Source organism: Etheostoma spectabile, chromosome 14 (assembly GCF_008692095.1).
Source record: "Etheostoma spectabile isolate EspeVRDwgs_2016 chromosome 14, UIUC_Espe_1.0, whole genome shotgun sequence".
Taxonomy (NCBI): domain Eukaryota; kingdom Metazoa; phylum Chordata; class Actinopteri; order Perciformes; family Percidae; genus Etheostoma; species Etheostoma spectabile.
This window is the reverse complement of record NC_045746.1, coordinates 17,573,619-17,597,366: the sequence shown is the minus strand read 5'-3', so window position 1 is coordinate 17,597,366 and position 23,748 is coordinate 17,573,619. Positions and strand designations below refer to the sequence as shown.

General features: G+C 40.8%; 1 protein-coding gene across 1 annotated transcript in view; it reads left to right on the top strand.

The window, feature by feature from the left end:
• The first annotated feature begins 20,980 nt into the window (after positions 1–20,980).
• nedd9 (neural precursor cell expressed, developmentally down-regulated 9) overlaps positions 20,981–23,748 on the top strand; it is a 30,187-nt gene continuing 27,419 nt past the window's right edge. Inside the window, exon 1 of the mRNA XM_032535581.1 lies at positions 20,981–21,213. Within this exon, the coding sequence (XP_032391472.1) occupies positions 21,202–21,213 (12 nt within the window). The 5' untranslated portion in view covers positions 20,981–21,201. The remainder of the gene's footprint in view (positions 21,214–23,748) is intronic.

Here is a 23,748-nt window from a genome sequence, read left to right as displayed (position 1 = left end):
TGTGTGTGCTTATGCATACATTCACAGGTGTTAGCAACTGTTACACCAGAGGCTAGACCAGAAACAAGACGGTGTTAAGGAAGTGGATTGCTAGAAGTGAATAACTGACACCACCATGCAACTCTCATCCTGACCGGCTGCTCTGTGAGTTACTGTCGCAGATCAGAAACTGTGTTTCCAGAAAAAAGGTTGAATAGACACTGTCCTTGTTGTTGAGTCAGTCTTTTGGTTAATTTTCTTAGTGGTCTTCAGACTATACCTATTTGATTGATTTTTGAACTATTTGATGACCATGGATTTTGGAACGGATCTATTTATGGAGGATATTTATCAGGATAACTTGGTTCATCCCTTGAGTTTTCCCTTAGCCATTTTTTAGATTCTTTGTTGAATTGTATTCAGCAGAAACAAAGGCCTATGTAAAGCCACAAGACGGTAGGCTGCTTTGTAACTTTTCACTGAATAAACCTGAGCAAAATCAGATTTTTACAACAAACTGAAAATAAGCATTAGTTCAATTAATAAAAACGTTCTACGTATCAAAAACTCAGGAGCTAACTGGCGGGGCAATGCAGCAATATTCCACCTTCCTATGACACCACACACTCCCACCACCAGACACAAAGCCATGCCATGGATTACTCTCGTACCTCAGACGGTACAAACTGCATGATAAGGATGATGTTTCCAGCATGAACTCATTCTGGATGAACAGAAGGATTCTTGGTTTCCCTCTTTAAGTGCTTGTCCCTGCTGATGGGGGCTGCTGAGGGCAGACAAGTACATGGGAAACAAGCTTGTTAATTCAACTTATTTCTATAGGCTTCTCTTATGCAGACAAAAGGGGCGAAAACGAAAACTAACTGGCTTATTATTTGGTTTTGTTGCGCAGTAAAACCGACCAGCCAATGAAGCACATTCCTCACAGTGTGAACAAGAGTATGGACATGTCAGTTAAAGCGCAGATGATAGCTAGGATAAGAACACTGTGGCCTTTGTTTCTAGAGGGTAATTTCACGTGTTTTCAGATTTAACTTAAAATATGGCTGCTCACAAAAGCTACATCAGCCCTCTTTTAAATAGTTTGAAAGGTGCTGTTTGTAATACAAAACTTGTATGAAGGACTGAATTAAACTTAACTAATGAACTATCACAGCACCTACAGCATTAATTGAGCATTTGTTATATTTCCCAGTGCTGGAAGCTATCAGGCTAACATTAGCAGCTAAACACATAACCCTAAAAAAGCACTTTTTGTTAAAACATTAAATAAAAACATACTGTTTGAAAATATAAACAAACTAAGCAACCGGGTTGCATTTTTATCATGTGTATTTCAGAGACAATTTTAATGTGAGCTTATTTAGCTAGCTAAGTAGTTGAAAATTGCCCGTTGCTGGCTAGAAACGAGAAGCTGCTTTTGTCTTCTGCATTATTTTAGACTGCACTAAACGTGATTTCTGTTAAACTGTTCATAAAAACAAGTCTGTTTTTCGGCCATCTCCAGCTTTTGGTGTTGACCAGCTGATTAAACTTAAACAAATCTCTTGCCTCTATCAGATCTTAAAGGTCCCTTGTGGCTGTAACCAGACAGAAAACAGTCTGGCTGTTCAGTTTACACTGAAACAAGCTTTGGGATGTTTCCTAAATAACATGCAAGTGTTAGAGACGCACCACAGGTTAGAGGGAGATAGGCAGCAGCTCTCCTGTACACATGTAACCTTGAAGTGGGTGCATAACATAACTAGGGGATTTATTATAATCTAGAAGAAGGGCACTGATATAACGCAATTTATCTTAACCGTTTTGGCCGAGCTTTAAATCAGCTGTGTTGCCTCCAGAAGATACAGTATGAAGCTCGTCCAGTTTGTTGACAGTGAAAACGTGTTTGTTGACCTCCGTTCTCCCCAGGGTCCTCATCATGTAGTCTGGGATAAAGACTGAGCGCCAGGAAAGCCGGGCCAGCGACCTCAGCCATCAGCCCCGAGGCTGGAGGGATTTCCCAGTCTATAAACAATGGTGTGATCCCTTTGAGTTTACTAACACAGATGGAGTCTACAAGCCACGTGTCCAAGCTTAAAGGACAAGCAAGAACATGATTTAGAGTCATCTAGAGTTTTGTTAAAACTGCTATTTGTAGCCGTAGCCTATATGTACACATATCATTATTTCATTTTTTTTTTATTTAGGTTTGAGCCAAAAAAAAGTCTCTCTATGCATTCCAGTGGTGATGACATTCACGTTTACCTAAGAAGATTTACAGAAAAGAAACAGCAATGTACTTACAGAGCTTAATTACTGATCTATGTCAGATGGAAATAGACATTCAACTAAAAACAAGGACAACAATGCTGACGTATAACTATATACCTATTGTGTACATGCAGTGTCTATATACAAACTGTGAACAATAATACAATAGTGCAAAGCGTGCTGGAACAATTATGTATTTTCTTTACATACAAAGTGGGTGGTTATGGAGAGTAATACGCTTGTATACATGTCTTGTGTACTTGGTTTTATATTCGGCAAGGATAGGTTTGGTGAAATTTTATATTTTCCCTGAAAATATTTAAAAAAATATTACCAGATCAAAACTACACATTTTGTTGGCTAAATTGACAGAAGATTAATTGGCAACTATTTTAATAATCAATTACTCGTTTCAGTCCAACTAAAGCGTGAAACATTTCCGGGTTTCAACTTCTAACTGTGATTCTTCTATTCTTTGTCTTATGTAATAAAAACATTAATTTTGGTTTGTACAGTTGGTCAGACAAGACGAGACATTTGAGGACATCAGCTGGGGCTCACTCATGATGGGTATTTTTCCACTGCTGCCAACACAAAGAAACTGCCACAATATGTGGTGGTAATCTTTTGTTTGGCTGGAACAAGTTCATTTCAAGCTTGGTTTGAAACAAAAACAGATAATAAATATGTTTACATGAGAAAAAGCCTATTGGCGTACACGGCAACAGATTGGGACAACTGTAAACTAAAGGTAGATGCGTGAAAATAGTTGGGAAGTGAAGAACAAACCTTGGAATTGTGTGTCTGATGCTGAGACAGCTCAGTAAAACAAAGCTGCATCTGTTCCTCTGCATAGACGGATGTGAAAGCAGCAGGAGCCCAGGTATGAATCCCTGCAGGCCTCCACGCACTCGCTCGGTTCTCTCCTGTTAAACCTCTGAACAATATTTCTTAGATTTTTTCACCCATTTCTGTGACAAGGTAAAGAATACGTTTCAAAGACATCATATTTTCAGAGCTCTAACCTAAATGTAGCAGCGGTGGAAAAGGCTTGAGGTTGCCGTGCCAGTGGGACTCTGCAGTCTGGCGGGGTTTGCCGTCGGGTTAGGAAACAGCTGCCTTGACCCACTTCTCTGCTCCATGTGAAGCTCGTCTCTGGATCTGAACTGATGTCTATAGTGTTTTATCATCACGGTCTCTTACAGTTTGGACCTCAGCTAAAAGTGGCTGCAGATGAAGAGCAATGGAATCTGATCAATAGTGTAAACAGTAGTAGAATCTAACTAAGGACCAAGTGCTATACTTAAGTACAGTTTTGAGGTACTTGAATTTCCATTTTGAACTACTTTTTCCTTCTACTCCACTACTACACTTACATTTATTTGACAGCTTTAGTTACTTTGCAGGTTCAGATTCATTAATACAAAATATAAGTCAACTAATACATTATGATATATTACTATAGACTATAGATGAAGATGGATGGATGGATGGATGATTAAGATAAATAAGATTTTGTGCAAAGTTGATTAAAAACAACAAATTAAGCACAAAAGTGCATTTATTAAGTTGTCTTTTTTAAATGCGTCATACTTGGCTTAACTTATTGGAAGCCATCATAAAGACGAAAAACATACTTTCACAAATGTGTGTAAAAAAACTAAGCTCTTTTGATTACATCTTTTTTTTATTCTTGGCAAATAAATGTCTAAAAATCACCTCAAAGTTCCTTCTTTTCTTGAGTTGGCGCAAAGGGGAAGCACAACCTGACTTTTTCCTAACTGACACCGGCTATAATGACAACAGGAGAGGTTTTCCCATGTATTTCATTTGTGTCATCGGCCTGAAGTTCCGCTAGAGTATAAACAAGACAACTTTTGCTTGACTTTGTCATCATACTGCTGTGTGATGTCTTCATTTGCATCTCATATTTCTGCAAACAGAATCCAAGAAGGACTTTGAGTTTCTTGCATATGTCCCTCACCCCGCAGAATTTCTTTGAGATCCACGTAAACGTTCCTTAGGAGCAGAGTAATAAAAGGGCTCAAGTTGCCCCTGTGTTCATGCACTGGAGACACAGTACGGCAAACAGACAAGGAGAGTGAAAGGCCAACCCTGTTGTTTGGAGTCAACTACATCCTGTACAGTATAATCCCTAAACGGAGGTCTTTTGTTGGGAAGGGCTGAGCTAACTGCAGGGCGTGGTGTATTACTGTACCATACCTCGACAGAGCTGTCAGGATGAAATACAACTCCCAAAACCAGGAGAAAGACAAAGAGGCTGATGTGAACCATTCTTAAACCTAAAATAAAGACTGTTGTTTTGTCCCGAAAACAAAACAAGGATTATAGGTCAGACAAAAAAAAAAAGGCCTGCAGTCGACAATCTTAAATCATATTCATAGCTCTGAACAAAATCAGGTCATTTTATAATGGAAATGTTGTATCCCAAATGACAGACAAATCCAGCCTCAGTGTGACAGTGATTTACAGTGAACGCCCCTGCAGGCTGAAAACAGGCGAAGGATGCCAGTGATAAGTGAGAGAATGGCTCACCAGAAGTGTTGTTTTAACAGGATGTGGTCACACTTCCAGCTGCACAATTGCATAATATGAGAATAGGAAATTCTGCTGATAAAATGTCTATTGTTCCAAAAGCAGTACAACTAAATAAACATAACATGGGCTTGTATGCCAGCTAGTCTAAACAACAACACTGTACGGGAGGAAGGTGTGTTCCAGCAAATTACACAAATAACATACAAAACCTAAATGGATGTCAGTCAGAAACACTTGTCAAGAAACTGATTATTTTATTTTTGGATGTTATTGTTGTACAGTTAAATTTGGTGGTTAATACTCTGCTCTTTCAACAAATACAATTGAATATTTTGGACGTTATAAATCAGCTGGAGACCCAGCAGCTGAAGAATGAGCCGGTAATTTTGAAGCGTGAATGAAGCAGCAATCAGCTGACGCCTGACATAATGCTGCTACAAGATGAAGACGGTGAAAGTAACAAGAATCGGAATTCATTGTGAGCGTGTTAAACATGCAGCGGTTTCCTTTGACTTATTCAATATTTTTATTAAAATATATTAGTTTTATTAAATATAATTTTGTAAAGTAGAGTAACGTGCTGATAACCAGGCAAGTCAAGTAGCGGACCAACCAAAAAGGAGTAAATCTTGATTTTGTTGGGCACTATTTCCAGCTGCAGATTATTACACCTTTGGTGCTTCAGTGAGTACTGATGACAATATGTTGGGTCTTCAGTACAGTAATATTTGGACAATGGAGCTCTATGGCACAGAGGAATATATAGATATATCAGGCTTTAGACAGAGACAAGAGTTGAGATTTGTTGTCAATGAGAAAAACATAGAATATCACTAGAATAATCCTTTACGTGTAATAAGTCACTGTGATTTAATTACTTTAAAACTGAAGATCTGTTTCATGCGTTTGTATTCATCAAAATGCAAACAATGCGCAATGCGTAGCATTTGCAGCTGATTGACTAAGTGGAGGGGCTTAACAGACTTAAAAGGAGTTTATTATTAGATAGCTATACAATCAAATACATATCAAGCCCTATGGTAAATATAGATTGTATTCTTTTAAATCTATCAGTCCTCCAGAGGTTTCGTTAGTGGGCCCTCATGACTCTTCTCGCTCACAAACATCCTCGCTTAAAGCATAACGAGGCCTTCTCACAGTCTGTGTATAACGAGATGAAATGTGGTCTTGGTAAGTGGGTGATGCCAGGCTCAGTTCAGCAGCGGCAGAGCCTCGGGGGGGCTTCATGCAGGCGGGTTATATCAGGTCAGGATTGGAGCTGGATCCCCTGCAGCGGCTGGCAGAGCTGTATCCCTCCTTGTTTTGATTCCAGATGTCTGTTCAGGGACCAGCTCTGGTGGAATTGGTTCAGCCCCAGGTAGCGGTGGATGAGGAATCCATATTTTCAGCTAAATAGGAAAATCTGCACTGCTGTTCAAAGCAATAACCTCACCATCAGTGGTGAAAACCAGACATACATGGCTCAGACAAAAGGTTGGCCGTCTGTTCCCTTTGTGTCTTGTTACTCCGCTTTTTCATCTTTTCATCTCATAGTGTATGTTACAGTTGAGCTGAAATGAGCTTTGGCTAAACATGCAGACTAAAAGGCAAATGATTTGAATTTCCACACGCTGTATTTCATCAACAAAACTGCATTTCCCAGGATCGCAGCACATCCCATTTCTGACTCAAGCTCCAGTTGTTTCAGCCACAACTTTGGAATATGAAAGGATTTACACTGAGGCACATTTTTCACCCACATTAAAAACTTCAGCCAGAGGAATATAAATATAAACATCACTTAAAGTTCCTGCGTCCAGATGAACTCAATAGGAAAAACAAATGCCTGGTTAAGTCAGGCATGGAGTATTTTGGCACATTCTTTCACCAAATGGGTTTCTCATCTGCTGCTTTGTCTCTTCTTCAGCATCTGTTGCTGCTAGGAAATCTGAACACAGCATTAATGTGAGGTGGTAAAAGTTTCCAGAAATGTTCCTGACGGCATTCATTCTGTGTCTTCGGGAAAGACATTAAAAAAAATGATTGTGATGACTTGAAACCAGTATGTAATAGAAATAGATAATAATGGACATGCAATACAAAGTACAAAACTGTTCTTTTTTGGGTTTTCCGTGGGCTTCAGTTCCATCATGGGTGAATATGTGAATGCACTAGTATAAATATTTCGCTTTAACATCTTTCCAGACACCCTCACATCCCTTTGACCACTCCAAAACCAGTTGATGAGCATCCTTTGCTGATTGCTTTCTATCTGATTGGCCAGTGCCCATTTTTTGATTTAATCCTTTATGTGGTCGGTAAGTTGCTGATGGCCTTATTACAAAAACTTTCGGCCTGTGTATAACTACTGTATGTGTGGCTGCCTTTATTCAGATTGGCTCTGACTGCTCTGACTGTATGGGGGGACATGACATTGAGACGAAACCACTCCGGATGGCCGAGAGCAGAAACCGGATCAGACTGCTCACCACAAGTTTGGCTGTGTTTGTAAGTCAGACAGAGAGAAGCAGAGGACTTTCAGGTGATTGTAGACGAGGCCGTCTGCTGATTGACTTTCTGACATAATATAAAACTCTGCCGTCTTGAAAAGACTCAAAAAGACATGTTTTGAATCCACACAGACGTTGAGGTTTTCCTCCCTGGGACATCAGATTAATTATTGTGTGCTGAAAACCACTGCCTTGTTGCAAACATCTGTTTTGTATGCTAGCTAATGTGCTAGTGGCTTGTAGATGAATGTTTTCAAGGCGGTCACTTACACAATGACAGGAAGGGGGCAGAAAGAAAACATGCATGAAATATCTTTCTTCAGTAAAACTGTAGGATATCTATTCCGTATTCCCTTGTTCACTATTCACTATTTAGCATCACCAGTTAGTCGGGCTATTGCTTTCAAAACAAAACCAATTACAATGTGTTTATTGAGTTTTTCGTCTATGTATCGGCGATTTAATTCAATTAGTGAAGTAACGACAGACTCCCTGTCTTAACGTCTTAATGGTCCCCTTAATACTGTATCTGAAGTCCATTTCCCAAAAATTCAGCCTTGGAGCAGAATTACAGCCACTAAAGCCAGTCCCACAATGAGCTTTCCTTAGTATGTGCCATTTCTGAGTCTGTAGCTTTGGACGAGGAGACATGGGGGGCCAAGTGGAGGCTGGGGGTGTGGCCTTGACCAACTGCCACTTTGCTCATTTAAAAGCCATGATGTCTCTCTCTCATTGGCGGGCCAAATTCTCTGGGCGGGCAAAGCAGAGAAAGGGGAGGTAACCTTGCTCCTTATGACCTCACAAGGAGCAAAATTCGGTTCGGTTTACACCTATCACCATTCCTAGCCACTGGGGGACCGTAGGCAGGCTGGGGGAACTCATATTAATGTTAAAAACCTACTAAAGTCACATTTTTATGCCATGGCCCCTTTAAAAAGTAACATATCTGATTTATTAGACAGATTGGTTTTGCGAGAGCAAATGCAGGTGTACACATGGTGGTGAATATAGTTCCTGTGCTGGGTTTTGTGACCATATAATTTCAGTTTCCTTTTGGCTCAGCACTCAGTCAAGCAGCACATCAGAGAGGAGAGACAGGTAGACTAATACAGATTTGCAGAATATTAATTAATTAATATCAATTTTGAATTCAAACACAAAATAAAACAGGGTAACCTCTTATTCCAACAAGTAATCATCTTAAATGGCTACAAAGTCAAGCTGAATGATGTACAACAATATGGCATTTCAGTCTCATTATCAGCCAATCAATTACACTTACAACAGTATTCAAGTCAATTCAGTTTCATTTATAGTATCAAATCATGACAGACACTTTACAGATGGAGGTCTAGTCTAGTTTAGTATAGAGTGTGGTCTATGAGAACTGTGAGCATGTTAGCATGCCGGCATTAGTGTTTAACTCATAGTACCATTGTGTCTTATCAATGGTCATAGAAGTATTCAAATCATTTACTTAAGTAAAAGTAGAAATATCACAGTTTAGAAATACTCTAACAAGTACAAATCCTGCATGCAAAATGTTTAAGTAAAAAAGGTAGTAAAATCAAAACATAAGTATCTACCTAAAGTAAAAGTATTCATTGCGCAGAATGGCCCATTTTAGATTGATATTATGTTACTGGATTATGATTATTGGTGCATTGGCATCACTTTAATGTTGCAGCTGGTAGCTTGGAGATGATTTTATTGAAATGGAATAAAAAGGAAAACTTCTGAGTAGTAGTGAAGTAGAAGTAGAAAGTTGATAACATGAAAAAACTCAAGTACAATATCTCAAAACTGTAGTCCACCTAAATTCTAGCCTGTAGGTTACTTGAGTAAATGCAGTTATATTCCGCCACCGATGGCTGACTCTCAGTTTTACTTTGAGGTAAATTTCTTTTTCCATTTTTGTTGTTTAACAGATACCCAATGTGTCATGACCTCCAGGGTGGTGCCAGACATGCTTTCAAAGCCTACAGCTTGCTGATGTAATCTGTTTGTTTCCATTTCACATTAAACAAACACAGCATCGTCAATACCAGCGATGTCCCATCACGTCTCCTCCACCCACGGGCCAACACCAAATCCAGATGTAAGCCAAGCGCTCACTTTACTTTTTCAGCCACAGATCCCGGGCAGACCTCCGCGTCCCGACAACGGCAAACAGAAAGCAATCAGAGCAGTCAGACTCTGTTCTCAAGAGCCACAATTAGATTTGTAGCGCTCCAGACTTGGTGTTGAGCAATCCGCCAGCCCAGACTACACCCTGCTATGAGTTCATTGAGAAATTACCCACACTACACCCATTCATCGCAGGCAGCAGGGTATGCAGGAAACCAGAACCCCATTTCCAATGCACCGCCAGCCATACCAGAGGCACATACTCACACAAAGACCCCAGCACGGATGGCTTGCATTGTATCACTGACTTTCCTTCCTGCGTATTCACATATTTGCTCAACCTATTCTGGTTTGAGTGTTCTTTTTTGTTTTGGTAGGCTTGAGTTAAGAAAACATTTAAATGTAGCTATGAAAACAGAGAAGGAACATGATTGCTGGCTAAATAAAGTAGTAGGGAGAAAAGGTTAATGGAGTCAGAAGACTCTCAAAGTAGTCAGTTGGCAGAGAGCCCTTTTACTGGCAACAAAAAGGTAAGTAACCGTACCGCAGGTCAGGAATCCTTCTTAAAATGCATGGTGTTTGTTTTTGTGCATATTTAAACGTAAGTGCACTCTGCAGCAACGTATTTCAAAAATCCCCGAGGCAATGGCGCTCCTCACCGTCCGCCAACATGTCTTGAGGGGGGTTTTGTTGCCTCGTTTAGATCCTTCACTTCACCAGAATTCCCACCCGCATCGCCCCTGCCCGCAGAGCACACAAAGGATGGATGGATCCTCTCCATAAATAACCAGCGGAGCAAAGCCAAAACCGCTATGTTTTTCTCTCCATGCTTTGTTTCAAAGCCCCCGGACAGCTCACTCCAGAAAGTAGCTGTCCAAATGTGCTGGATCCAGCACACAGGCAGATACATTTTTGGCACACATTTGAATAAAGGGAAAATAAAAGTGCAGGATTTTAAAGATAGAAGAGAAGAAAAGCTGAAATATGATCAGGTTAGACTGACTTGCCTGCACATGAGATTGTAAACAAAGAATATGTTATGATATAATATGTCATGGCGGGTGTATCCCATGGTTTATCCGTTATGAAAAGAGTCTGAAACATCATTTTGAATCAGTGCAAATGCTGCATCAACATAAAATGAATCACCACTTTTGAGTAATGATCAGTTGCTCTAGGTAATTTAAAGCAAATATGTCAAACATTATCTTGTTCCAACTTCTCAAATGTGATTTTTTTGTGATGACTTAAATATATAAAACAAGATATAATAAAATGAGTCATCACTGAATGATTACACACAAAATAGTAGGCTTATTCAGACCGATGGCAATAACATCAGTGGCTCTTTGTTTGTCATTGTGAAATAAAAAAAAGATTTTTAGATTATTTTTTTTAAATTAAAACCACTGGAATGAAATGAAAATGATCTGTTATTGGGACAAAATGCAAATAACATTTCATTATATCAAGCAGCATTTTACAATCTAATTTCTCTTTCTTACCCCTTACCCCTTCCCCCTTCCCGTTAGTTTTGTGCATTCACGCGAGAGTGAGGGCTGTCCCGACACTCATTTTATATGAGGTCTAGGGGTAAGATGAAGGGGTGCAAAGCCCTTAAAACCAAGGGAGCTCGCGAGCTTACTTGAAACCGAGGGGTATCCATATACATTGCGCGACAGGCAACAATGGCTGCCAGATCAACCAGAGAGACCCATAAATGGAAGAATTTTCGGCTAATTACGACAGTCAAGTTTTGTGCTCTATACAGTCCTGTGCATGTATACTTGGAACCATGTTCTTAATTGAAACTTTTTAAAAATCGCTTGCTATGCTAACGCCAATCGCTAACCGCTAAACGCTAACGTTACATTGCTGATTTGCACAACAGTCCCGCATTTCTCTGCCTTGAATGGACTCCATGCATGTCAACAGTTTTAACCATTAGCAGAGAATTTCGTTTGATATCAGTGCACACATGCAACACTTGCTGTGGAGACATCGATACGTGCTTTACATATACCGTCCTGTATCACACAGGGACGCAGAAGGACACCCGGCAGCTGATCCACTTTCAGGCTAAAAACGAGCAGACGTTTCTTAAATCATGTGTTCACGTTGTAGCCATTTATTACTGTATTCGTACTGTATTATTGTAATCATTTGTAATTAATTCCAGTTCATGCACTTGTACATTGTTGTTGGTTATGATACGGGACACTGATGAAAAAAATATGAGGGGGGGGGGGGGAAGTTACTGGCCAAATATTAGTTGTAGTTTATTTGTGTGTGGTCTTGTGTTTTTTTTTAGTTTTACACATTTGAGTGCCTTTTAATATGTGTGACATGTAAGTTATGGTTCTAATAGTATAGTAGTATCTAGTAGTAGTAGCAATTATGTTGAATTTATTGGGCAATAAAGACAGATTTTTGTTAACAAAGAAAGTTTTTCTGAACATCAGTGACATTCAAAACGGTAAAATCGAAACAGATTTACAACACATCATTCAGTGTGTAGGCCTATACACATGAGTATTGCAAACAGACCTAAGTAGTACACAGAGAAGAACATCTGCCACTGCACCACCAAAGTGAACATAAAATAACTATAAAAAATATATAAATGCATATGACACTGTTGTAAAAAACCCACGCAATCAACAGACACACTTGCAGACGGCATCTTGGAAGTTTGTGACCAATGCTGTATGGTGCTGTAAGTTACAGCCTGTAACCATGGTGTCCCATTTCATAGGGGTATGTTTTCACCCCTATGTTTTTCAGCCCTTACCACTTGGTTTTGAGAGCCCAGGGCTAGGGGTAAGATAGAGAAATGGGATTCAGCCTTAGGCTTAGGCTCATACTTATCTTAAGTCTCTATATAGTAATTGTGATGTGATGGGAAATGTTTTATATTTTATTAAGCTTTTCTGAAATTTTTCTGTTCCCTACAATTATTTACAATTATCTAAATGTATTGTTTTAATTTGTTCTTTTGTAGTGTTTGGCTGCCTTAAACTATTGTCACGAGGCTCTGCAGGGAAGCACTACCATTTGTTTCAATGTTGTTTCTGCTGTTTTAAGGTAGATTTATAGTTGAACTTGAATTATTGGATAGTTTAGTTCATGTTTTTTATTTTACTTTCATTGGTTTGGGTTCATTGGTTGAAGCATATTTCAGGAGAAGCGCCACACCTAAGCCGCACATCTTTCTACATTCCTATAAATACCTATCTAATCCTCTTCTTTCATTCGCTCTCGCATTCTGTGCCTCTCCCTCCAACCCTGTGTCTTTCTTCCTCACCTTCCTCCTCTTTCCTCAGAGGGTCTATCGTGCCCGGCTGCTACGGTGGATTCCCTATCGAAGCTTCTTAACAACGCAGTCAGCAAACAGAAGAACTACACGCGTCTTCACCCCTCACACACCATTCGTCTTTCATTTATAAATGGTTCATGCATATCTGCTTGATGTAGTAGTCCGTGCTAGTGATTTTGTTATTATCACCTGACTCTGCAGTTCCCTTCTAACCTGATGTCCTAACTATAGGCTAAACATTGAATTTATTATTTAGTAAAAATAACTGACTGATGAAAATAATGGTTATTTGCAGCTTCCCTTAACAGACAAAGACACCCAAAAACTGCCTCATCGTCTCACGCTCAGCTTAAAGGGTCTCATTTCACTCTGACAATGCTGCAGCTTTAAAGCACCCTGGGATTAGTGGCCTGATTAAAGCTGCATGTGCTAACACATCCCTGTAACACACCACATACAGTAAACCCACTCTCTCTCACACACACACACACACACACACACACAACCCCCCAATCAGACATAACAGACGGGGTCAATACCGTCAGTCTGTCACCTTGCCAACCGGAGGTCTTATTGTGCTTCCAACCAGGCAGAGGAGAGTGTCAACACGTTATCAGGCATTGTCACCTTTGAGACTCTAAATCCTACACAGTGGTTCCCAACTGTCTGACGCCTCCCCACAGCCCCTCATAGATGGACTCAAGTACCTTCTTTCACACTATATCCTGACTTGATTAGTCTTCTCCTGCTTGTGGATTGAGCGACACATATACCGGCTTATTGTTCAGTGGAGTGGATGATTGGGAGCAAGTCCTGAGCCTATACTGTGTCAGTATGACCTGGGTGTCCTTACATTTTAAATTAGAAAAAAAAGGTATTTTTCAGCTCTCGTTTCCACTAGTAAAGCTCTGCTGTATGTGGGGATCTGTATGTCTGAATTTTAAAACTGCTCTTGACACTGAAGCATTATCCTGCAGTAGCTGGTGACAGGATGATGAACAGTTAGCTCTGCAGCAGAATATAAGACCAATCCAGAGGCAAATTACTCACAGGGGAAGGTGTGCCCGGGCAATGTACAGAGAATGAACAAGTGAGAGGGATAGAAAAAACACTGAATGTTGAACTCTGGATTTTAAAAGATGGACTTGGCGCCCAGTTAAGAGTAATTCACGTTCACAGTGAGCGTTTACGTGTGCAGCACAATCTAAGTCCAATTCAGACTTTTATTGCCTTGTTTTTCAGTGACTGTGGATCACTTATATCACTGCCAAGCTGAAGGCCAAATAAAGCAAAGCCTTCAGCCATGCACAAGGAGCTATTCAGGTCATTGAAATACAACTGTGACAATCAATTAATGAAACCCTTCATGTTAGTGAGGTTGGTCAAACTGGAGCCGTGGAGCGGTTGCTAAAGGCTACAGAGCTCATAGTGCTGTGACTGTTTCCCCTGATCTGTGCTTGATTCAGCTAATGATGCAGAAGGGAATTAATCTACTGTAATGTTTGAGCAAAGTGACTGACGACGTTAAGTACAGCACATAATGTGGGCAGAGAGAGCGGTTTGGAGGTGAAAATCATCAGATCATTTGAATCAAATTGTTTCATCCAGTTGAGCACAAAGATTTATAGTCACTGGCCATGTACAATAGTTTGTTGTTGTTAAAAGAAAAAGTTAAACATTTCTGGGAACTACGCTTATTCAATTTCTTTCTCAGAATTAGTTGAGAAGATCAGTAGAAAAGTACTGAGCTAGAACCAGACCACGATTAGCCTAGCTTAGCATGAAGTATGGAAACAGGGGGAAACAGACAGCTAGCTAACTTCTGACAGATTAAACAAACAAGACAAAACAAAGCTCAACAGTAAGCTTTAAAGGTGTACGCATTTTGAAAAAGGCGAGCTAGCTGTTTCCACATGCTTTTAGTCTTTATGCTAAGCTAGGCTTATCTCCCAGCGCCATTTAACTTCTAGAAGCAAATAAGCATATTTCCCCCGAATGTTGACCTGTTCCTTTCATGTGACAGTGCTACTTGTTTCTACACGTAGACTCATGGACAACTAACACAAACGGCCATGCAAAAATTCATTTTTTTGTTTGTTTTTTGTTTAAAAGGGACCTAATCCAAAATGGACCTTTAGGACAGCCAAAAAGACTCCAAAATGAGTTCAAGGGTCATTGGACTTGATCCAGAAGAGAGAAACACTGGTTTCAGCGTTATTAACAAGTTATCTTTACCTGCAGTTCACAGTCCACCCTCAGTCTTGCCTCAAAAAACATGTTCTTTTGCAATGATGTTGACACCATGTGATCCCAGCTGATTTAAGGGTGACTTTGACCCTGTTTACACTTGGTTTTAAAGTGTATCTTGGGCAATGGGGTCATCAGTGCACAACACTAAATATAAAAGTAAATGACCACCAAGACGCGTTGTGACCCGTTCACTCAAACCTCTTTCCGAGGTGGTCCGGGACGATACCTTTTGGAATGTAAATGCTAACGCGTCCTGATGCGTCCCCAACAAGGAAAAAACGTCAATGCAGGACGTGGTTGTTGTTTTGGTGACAGCGCACCAACAATCTATAACTTGCCCATTTTGTGACAAGTCTCACCAAGTGGTGTCCTATGGAAGGAGACGTGTTGGATTGTACTGACAGCAATATCTTCAGCTGTACCAACACAACCGCTAACGTGACTGGCGAGAGCGTGGGCGTCATAATTGAGCGGGGCCCTTTGACCGTATAGCTGAAGTGACTAAGGCAGTAACGAAATTTGAACACAAGCGGTCAGCTGGAGACGCATGCTAGAGGTGTGAACGGCCATGTGTCTCGGCTGTCCACTTGTGTTCGGATCACCAAAACAAAATTTATAACTAAGTGTAAATAGGGTCCTTGAAACACACAACGTTCAGTCAGTTCCGTGTAAGGATATTGTGTTAGACATTTATGTTTTTTTCATGCTGTCATGGCCTCACCTCTATATAACTATTCTTCTAAAAAACCAAGACAGGCAAAATAAAGGTGAGGTACAAAGACGAGGACAACAGTGTTTTGTAAAGCTCTACGACTTTAAGAGAGGAGAAAAAGTAAACAGCATGAGAGAGGATTAGACCGGTCCCAGTTGCGAAACTACAAACCACATTTTTTCTGTCTCAGGTACATGGATGAGAATGTGTCTGCTCCAAATGAAGGTTTTTCTTTGGGTTTTAGCCATGCATGTTTTTGAGACTTAGCCATGCATGTTTTTGAGACAAATCACAATGAAGGTGAATAAAATTTGGTTTGTGGTGCTCACAGCACTGAAAGACCTCACAATGTATGACCAATGGCAACGTGCAGAGCTAATCCTGGAAGTAGTGTGTCATTAAGGTGTGAAGGTCCTTTTCCTAACCTTAACCAAATGAGCTGCCTAATTTTAACCATACCACACCCATACTACTTTGTCAAAACCCGGACCTTTTCCTAACCTTAATCATATCATAATTGCTTAAAAAAACCTTGTCATTCGATGTGAAGAAGGTTTTACTTCCTTCTGTAGAAATGAAAACTGTCCTTGTTGAGAAGTGTATTATCGGTGTGATGAGACACTTTTCGTTAACAAAGAAGTTGCTGCTGGTGAATTACAAAATGTAATTTTTTGACCTACGTTGTGTTGTGTCGACGGCAGAAATCTGAGTGATGGATAAAACCAAAACTATCTTCATGGGTTACCCTTTAAAAGGCATAACTTCTCAAAGTTTACAGTACAAATGGCAGAAAAACATCACGACCCAAACTGTGTGTCAGACTCATATTTTATCACTCTTCTTCTCTTGTGTGTTCTGTGCATTCCTCTGCTGCTGCCGGGCCACACGGCTGCACAAGGTCACAGGGCACAAAGAGGGAGACACCGAGGACGAGTGGGGGGCCTCGCCTGTCTCAGCGCAGGCTGTGGAGTTAGGGCGGTGGAAGGGTGATGGTCCCATAAATCTGCCTGAGCTGGTTTGCGAGAGTTTGAGGGACGGTGTTTCACAGGCAGCAGCAAGAGGCCACCTCCACCCAGCCTGCAACAGAGGAGCTGTTGTCAGACCAACGCCTCCTGCTTCTGTCCATCCAGAGAAACAGCAAAAAGGGATCCCTGCTTCAAGCCACAGAGCCCTGTGATCTCCACTTATGGAAGATGTGTGGCTGCTCTGCCCTCTGTTAAAACTGGGGTCAAATCTGCGGGGGCGCTTATGTAACCTAAACACCACAGACACCTGGCGGAGATGAAAGGCAGGCGGCTCAATTTTCACACACACTATTACCGGCTATTTTCGTGCTGAAATGCACCATAATACCAATGAAAGACCTCTGGGGGCCTTTTCTGCTCATGTAATACAGTAGGTGTGTGACCACAAATGCTGCGGCCATGGTGGCAGTTGTCATGGTGACTGGGGCTTAGATGCCAACACAAATCTCCCCTTGGCCAGTGACTGTTTGACATCTCTGTTTAGATTCAAAAGAAGGATTTTGGGCTTTAACTCAAGCTTGCGAGAGCCTCTGCTAAATCTTTAATTTCTACCAACGGCGAGCTGCTGATGCGTCTCAGGCTTGAGTAGAAACCAACCAAAATGATATGTCACTATATATTGAAGACTAATGGACGGTTTCAATTCAGCCAAATGTTTTTATTTTGGCTCATTTCAGGTTGTTTTCTTACAAAGCGCTGACTAACAGATGGGAAAATGAGTTGTGTTTGGCATAGGAAACAGGTGCTTGCATGCATGTAATCAAATGCCATACACAGAAAAGAAAAGCCCCCCAGTACACACTTGTGGCCCAGAGAATGGGCTCCAGCTGGGCATGGTGTACATTTCACAAACAAGTGTTTTGAGTGCCCTTATGAGAGGCATTCATCTGAGGATATGAGTGTGCACAGGGGGACAATGAGAGCCAATAGGGTCCCTCTGGTTGTGATAAATGAGCTGACACAAATTAGAGCATTCGGAAACACATGAGAGGCAGGCTAATTACAGGAGATTTCAACCCATTTAGAGAAAAATGTCTCTATAACAAACAGACAGACCCACATCAGGCCCGTCTGATGTTAGAAATAACTTCTTTTGCATTGGTATTCTGTGTTTCATGACATGCCAACAGGCAGATCTTATAACAAATGCTTTGCAGAGACGAGCAGTGTGCACTGGGGGGGTGTTAGCAGGGTGTTGCATAGAGGCGAAGGCTTTTCTGCTAGTTTGTCAGAAATCAACTTGGGTGTTTTGTCACCTCCATTAGATACTAAGCTGAGTGTGCAGAGGTGGCATTTCTGCTATATTGACCACACTGTCTTCAACAAGTCAGGGTGAGCTCTAAAGATGAAAATAAATGTACAATAACCTGTTTTTGAGAAAGCACAAGTTAAATATTGTATTGGGTATTGTATTTAGCATTGTACATTGAGATCCTTCTGATTTATGATGTTCATTGTTCTTTGGAATTCATATCTTCAAATTAATTAAATTGAGAATGTAAAAAAAGCAACACCTTGTACCAGTTACAAGTAATACTTGTGCTCATTGATAGACAATTGATTGATATTCAAAGAATTCATTGATGGTCAAACAAAACAATCAGTGGTTGTCACTTTCAGATTTCTGAGAAAGCTGTGTAGCTTTGTTGACCTTTGTTGACTTTCAAAGGAGGATTTGGTCAAGGCCAGTGCATTGGATGCCCTTGAAATGTTGATCCATGCTAAATTTAGATTTCTCAAATTAATTCTGAAGAGAATTTCCTACGGTCTTTAAAAAGAAAACACGTTTCCCCATGTTTACCTGTATCTATGTACTGCTCTAAGTTGTTATCAACGAGACAACATAACTAACTTTTGTGCAGAATTTTCATCAATCATGTAAACTAAAGCTGTAGTTATTGATGTTTACCTGTTTGAGTTACCTGAGCTTTGGAAAAACCAGTGTTTAGGATAGGCTACAGCTCAGAGAAAAACGTATGTATTTATTTATTTATTCACTGAAGAGCCGGATGATGGCGTTGGTGAAGCTGTGTTACTGGGTGTTGTAATTGTCTTCTGAACCTAGAGGCACATTTCCGTGCAGAAGAAAATGCTACATAATCACACTTCCTTCACACTCAGGGTTTCACAGTTTGAGAAAAAAAAAAAAGTTTCAGAGAACTTCCTGAAAGGCAGCAAAATCATGCTAAAACAATAGCCTGTAGCTAAAGAATAAATCGGGCATTATTCCTATAATGTACACAATCTTACTGTTAACACTGAAACAGATACAGCAACTAACCAACACTACAAACTAAAAATAAAATAAAACACATAGTATGATTTTTAAATAATTAATTCACATTTCACTACATGACATAAGTATTTGATACATCAGAAAAGCAGAACTTAATATTTGGTACGGAAACCTTTGTTTGTAATTACAGAGCTCATACGTTTCCTGTAGTTCTTGACCAGGTTTGGCACACTGCAGCAGAGGTTTTGGTCCACTCCTCCATACAGACCTTCTCCAGATCCTTCAGGTTTTGGGGCTGTCGCTGGGCAATACGGACTTTCAGCTCCCTCCAAAGATTTTCTATTGGGTTCAGGATAGGAGACTGGCTAGGCCACTCCAGGACCTTGAGATGCGTCTTACAGAGCCACTCGTTAGTTGCCCTGGCTGTGTGTTTCAGGTTGTTATGCAGGAAGACCCAGCCACGACCCATCTTCAATGCTGTTACTGATGGAAGGAGGTTGTTGGCAAAGATCTCGTGAAACATGGCCCCCTCCATCCGCCCCTCAACACAGTGCAGTCGTCCTGTCCCCTTTGAGGAAAAGCATCCCCAAAGAATGATGTTCCCACCTCCATGCTTCACGGTTGGGATATTGTTCTAGGGGTTGTACTCATCCTTCTTCTTCTTCTTTTTCTTCTTCTTCTTCTTTCAAACACGGCGAGTGGAGTTTAGACCAAAAAGCTCTATTTTGGTCTCATCAGACCACATGACCTTCTCCCATTCCTCCTCTGGATCATCCAGATGGTCATTGGCAAACGTCAGACGGGCCTGGATATGCGCTGGCTTGAGCAGGGGGACCTTGCGTGCGCTGGAAGATTTTAATCCATGACGGCGTAGTGTGTTCCTAAAGGTTTTCTTTGAGACTGTGGTCCCAGATGAGATCTTTCATGGAGTCCAGACCGAGGGAGATTGACCGTCATCTTGAACTTCTTCCATTTTCTAATAATTGCGCCAACAGTTGTTGCCTTCTCACCGAGCTGCTTGCCTATTGTCCTGTAGCCCATCCCAGCCTTGTGTAAGTATACAATTTTATCCCTGATGTCCTTACACAGCTCTCCGGTCTCGGCCATTGTGGAGAGGTTGGAGTCTGTTTGACTGAGTGTGTGGACAGGTGTCTTTTATACTAACAGGTCTGTGAGACCCGCAATAATTACTGGTTGGTAGGTGATCAAATACTTTTGTCATGCAATAAAATGCAAATTAATTATTTAAAAATCATACATTTCTGGAACCTTGACTGTTAGCCAGCAGTGCAAATAGGACGTGAAATGTTTGAATTTAAATTTAATTTAATTAAAGGTTAACAAATGTTTTGCTAACTTTTGTTTAAAACATTGAAAACTCAATCACACAGACATATTATACATCTTTTTAGATACATATTATGGGGATATCATTGACAATATTGATAAAAGTCCACAAATCCACTAAGAAATAAAGGAGGAGAAATCAGATTTCATACATTATAACTGCCTTATGACTGCAGAAGTTGCTTCAAATTTTTAAGTTTGCATCAGTGTTAAAGTAAACCAGCGAGAGTTGTCTGTACTTCCACAGGTTCATTACAAACCGGAACTACTAATATCTTATTTAGTATACTTTTAATGGTGCCAATACAGTACTTACAAAAAAAAAATAAACTGCATGATTACCCCCATAAGAAACTAAAAATCTTTTTTTTTAATTTCTGACAGTACTGAACCACAATTGAAAGACCCTACGTATATCTATGTAATCTCCCCTTGTGGGACTAATAAAGGATACATTAACCTGTTGTTCCCATAGACCGTTAATATACGGTCTATGGTTGTTCCAGACAACAGATTATCTACTGTGTTGTAATAATGACGTCAGATTTGCAGTTCGCGCGAAGGAGGTGGGAGGGGTTTGCCGGGACAGAACGTTTCATCCGACCAATCAGCGGCTTTGTATGCAAATGAGCTGGTCCGACGGTCAATGTGGTGAAGAGCAATCTGGTGTAGAGGGGTAGAAAGAAGCGGTGCGCATTCAGAGAGATTCCTCCGTGTGTGTTTCTCCGTGTGTGAAGCGCTGGATGGCTGGTTAAGCTCTCAGAAAAACCCTTCCGTCCCAGCAGTTATTCAGATGTGCGCTCTTTGAATGCGACATAGCGGATATTTTACTCACTTTTACTGGAGTCACAGAGAAGAGCTGCAAGATGAAATACAAAGTAAGTGAAGCGGCATTGATTAAATCGGTACTTTCTCTCTCTTATGTCATAATGTACGCTGGTAAAAATGAATTCACAACACACGGGTTTCTTTAAAGGACTCGACGTAGAGGCTATGATTGTAAAACATTTCCACTTTTGGTTTCATGGCGGTAATTATGAGTTCTTTAAATGAGTGCATCCGGGTTCGTTTCATAAATTGAACTGGTTAAACAAAAACAAAAAAGGAAACTGCCGAGAGTATGCTGTAACTTTGTGTTTTTTTTAAATGTTTTATATGATTGTATGTAAATGTGTGTGTGTGCAAATGTCTAATTTTGACCCTACAGGATTCTGTTTCTGGTCTGCATCCTCTTTACCTTTAGGCTACATTTATTGCGACTAAAGGGGCAATGGAGTAAAACCGCACCCTCCTCCCCCCTTTAAAAAGTAGAAATAGGAACAGAACTGTGGTTTTTTTTCTTATGTTGTTTTCATCATTTGATCTAAGATTCTCCTAGCAGTGTCCTAAAGAGTCAAGATGCCACCTATAGTAGGCAAGGTATAAAAAGAACATTAACGCTTCGTATGTCTTTGCAGTCACGCATGTTGTCTTTAATGCCCCCCCTCCACATTTAGCTCAGTCTCAACATGAGATGTATTTAGTTTCCTTGAAACTCAATTCAAAACAGTTCTATTAGGGTGGCAACTGACACTTGTTTTCATTAGGCAACCAATTCATTTAATTTAATACTTTTTATTGATTAAATTACAATTTGTTTTTACTCTGTTGTTAGAACACACTACACATAGGCCTGAAATACACACACACATGCTCCGGTCCCATACATGCACAAATGGAGAGATGTCAGAGGGAGGGGGGCTGCGACTGCTGGACAGGTGCCCCAAGCAGTTGGGAGCAGTTTGGTGCATTGCTCAAGAGCACCTTGGCAGTGCCCAGCAGGTGGCACTGGCACCTCTCCAGCTACCAGTCCACTCTCCGTACCTCAGTCCGAACGGGGATTTGGACCAGCGACCCTCCGGTTCCCAACCCAACTCCCTCTTGACTGAGCCTGATTTGATGTCAGCAAATATATTTGCAGCAATTGACAATCTACAGTGTTCCTTTAGCCAGCCCATGGGTGCTTTTTAAAATGTCAAAACTCAAAGATATTATACTCTAACGATGACATAAACAGAAAAAGGAACTCTTTAAAACAGATTCTAGAAGAAAAATGGCCTAAACTATGTATTGGTTGTCAAAACAGTGTCAATCAACTAATTTATTAATTGAGTAATTATATATATAGTTTCAGGGAAAGTTTTCCAGGCTTATCCAGGGAGTTTGACTAAAGCATCATCTCAGTGATGTAACCATCTTGTCAGTACACAGTACCCTCTCAGATTTCTCTATATTTCAGCACGTAGCCATTCAGAGTCTCTGTTGTGTCTGTCACGGTTTGTCATTGGGGTTTATTTTGTGATGTATGGCTTGACATCAGCTTCATCTGGCTGGAGGTACAGAAAGATCTGGATTGACTGTTGTGGAAAGTTGTCTTTTACTCACTGGACCCCGGCTTTGTGAATGTCCTGGGGCATTTAGCAAGAGACTTGGTGCCTTGAACTGTTGCAGTTAAGTTTCATCTACCCTACACTTTAGCCTGAAGTCTGCCTCACCATATTAGGGAAGCAATAACTGTGTAAAGTGTTTGGATGATTCAGGGATTTTCGAGGGCAGTGGCTGTTTTCTAAAGTGTGAAGCAGCTGTTTGGCAGAGTTTTGGCTCAGGCTCTCGATTTACAGTTTGGGTCTCTTTTCTTCAGCAGTCTACTGGGCCTAGTGTCACTCTTTAGCAGGGTGCGGTTGTGACTGGAGGGTGGTGCACGCTGTGTGTCTGCGTCATGGTCCAAACTGAGTCATTGTCCGCTTAAGTACACAGTTCACAGAGCAGAGAGAGCCAGCGCTGTTGAGGGTGATGATGTTTTTTGGCGTGAGACCAGTGAGCGTAGCGAGGATCTCAGGGGAGGAGACTGCTTTGATCAGGTCTCCAGGATTACCATTTTCATCCTGAACAAGAAGGCGGTGGATGTTAATAAAATGTGATCAACATCAGTGTTTCCAAGCTGTGCTCTGTCTATAGGAAGGAGATTTGACGTAAAACTGTGTCTACACTTTGTTTGCCTTAGGGGAGATAAGCAGAGCAAAGAAATCATGCAGAGTGCTCTTTGCTTATGATAACATATCTACATTTTGCAACACTGCCAGAGGAAAACACAGGTGGCAGGAATGGAGAAGAAAGGTGGGAAATCTGATGACACATTTTGCGTCACTACTGTGTTTATCGAGTTTCTTGCAGGTCAGCCTCTCACAGATCCTTGTTTAAATATGTTAAACAGTTTACTATGTGCCCCTATCAGATCTCAGCCGCAATGAATTATTTACAGCTATAGTAAGCACTCTTTTCCACGCAGAGCGGTAATGTTTCAACACAAGCTAAATGAGGCCGTTGGCGCCCGTCACATGTCCTGAGGTGAGGGGCTGCCCAGACGCTGCCCC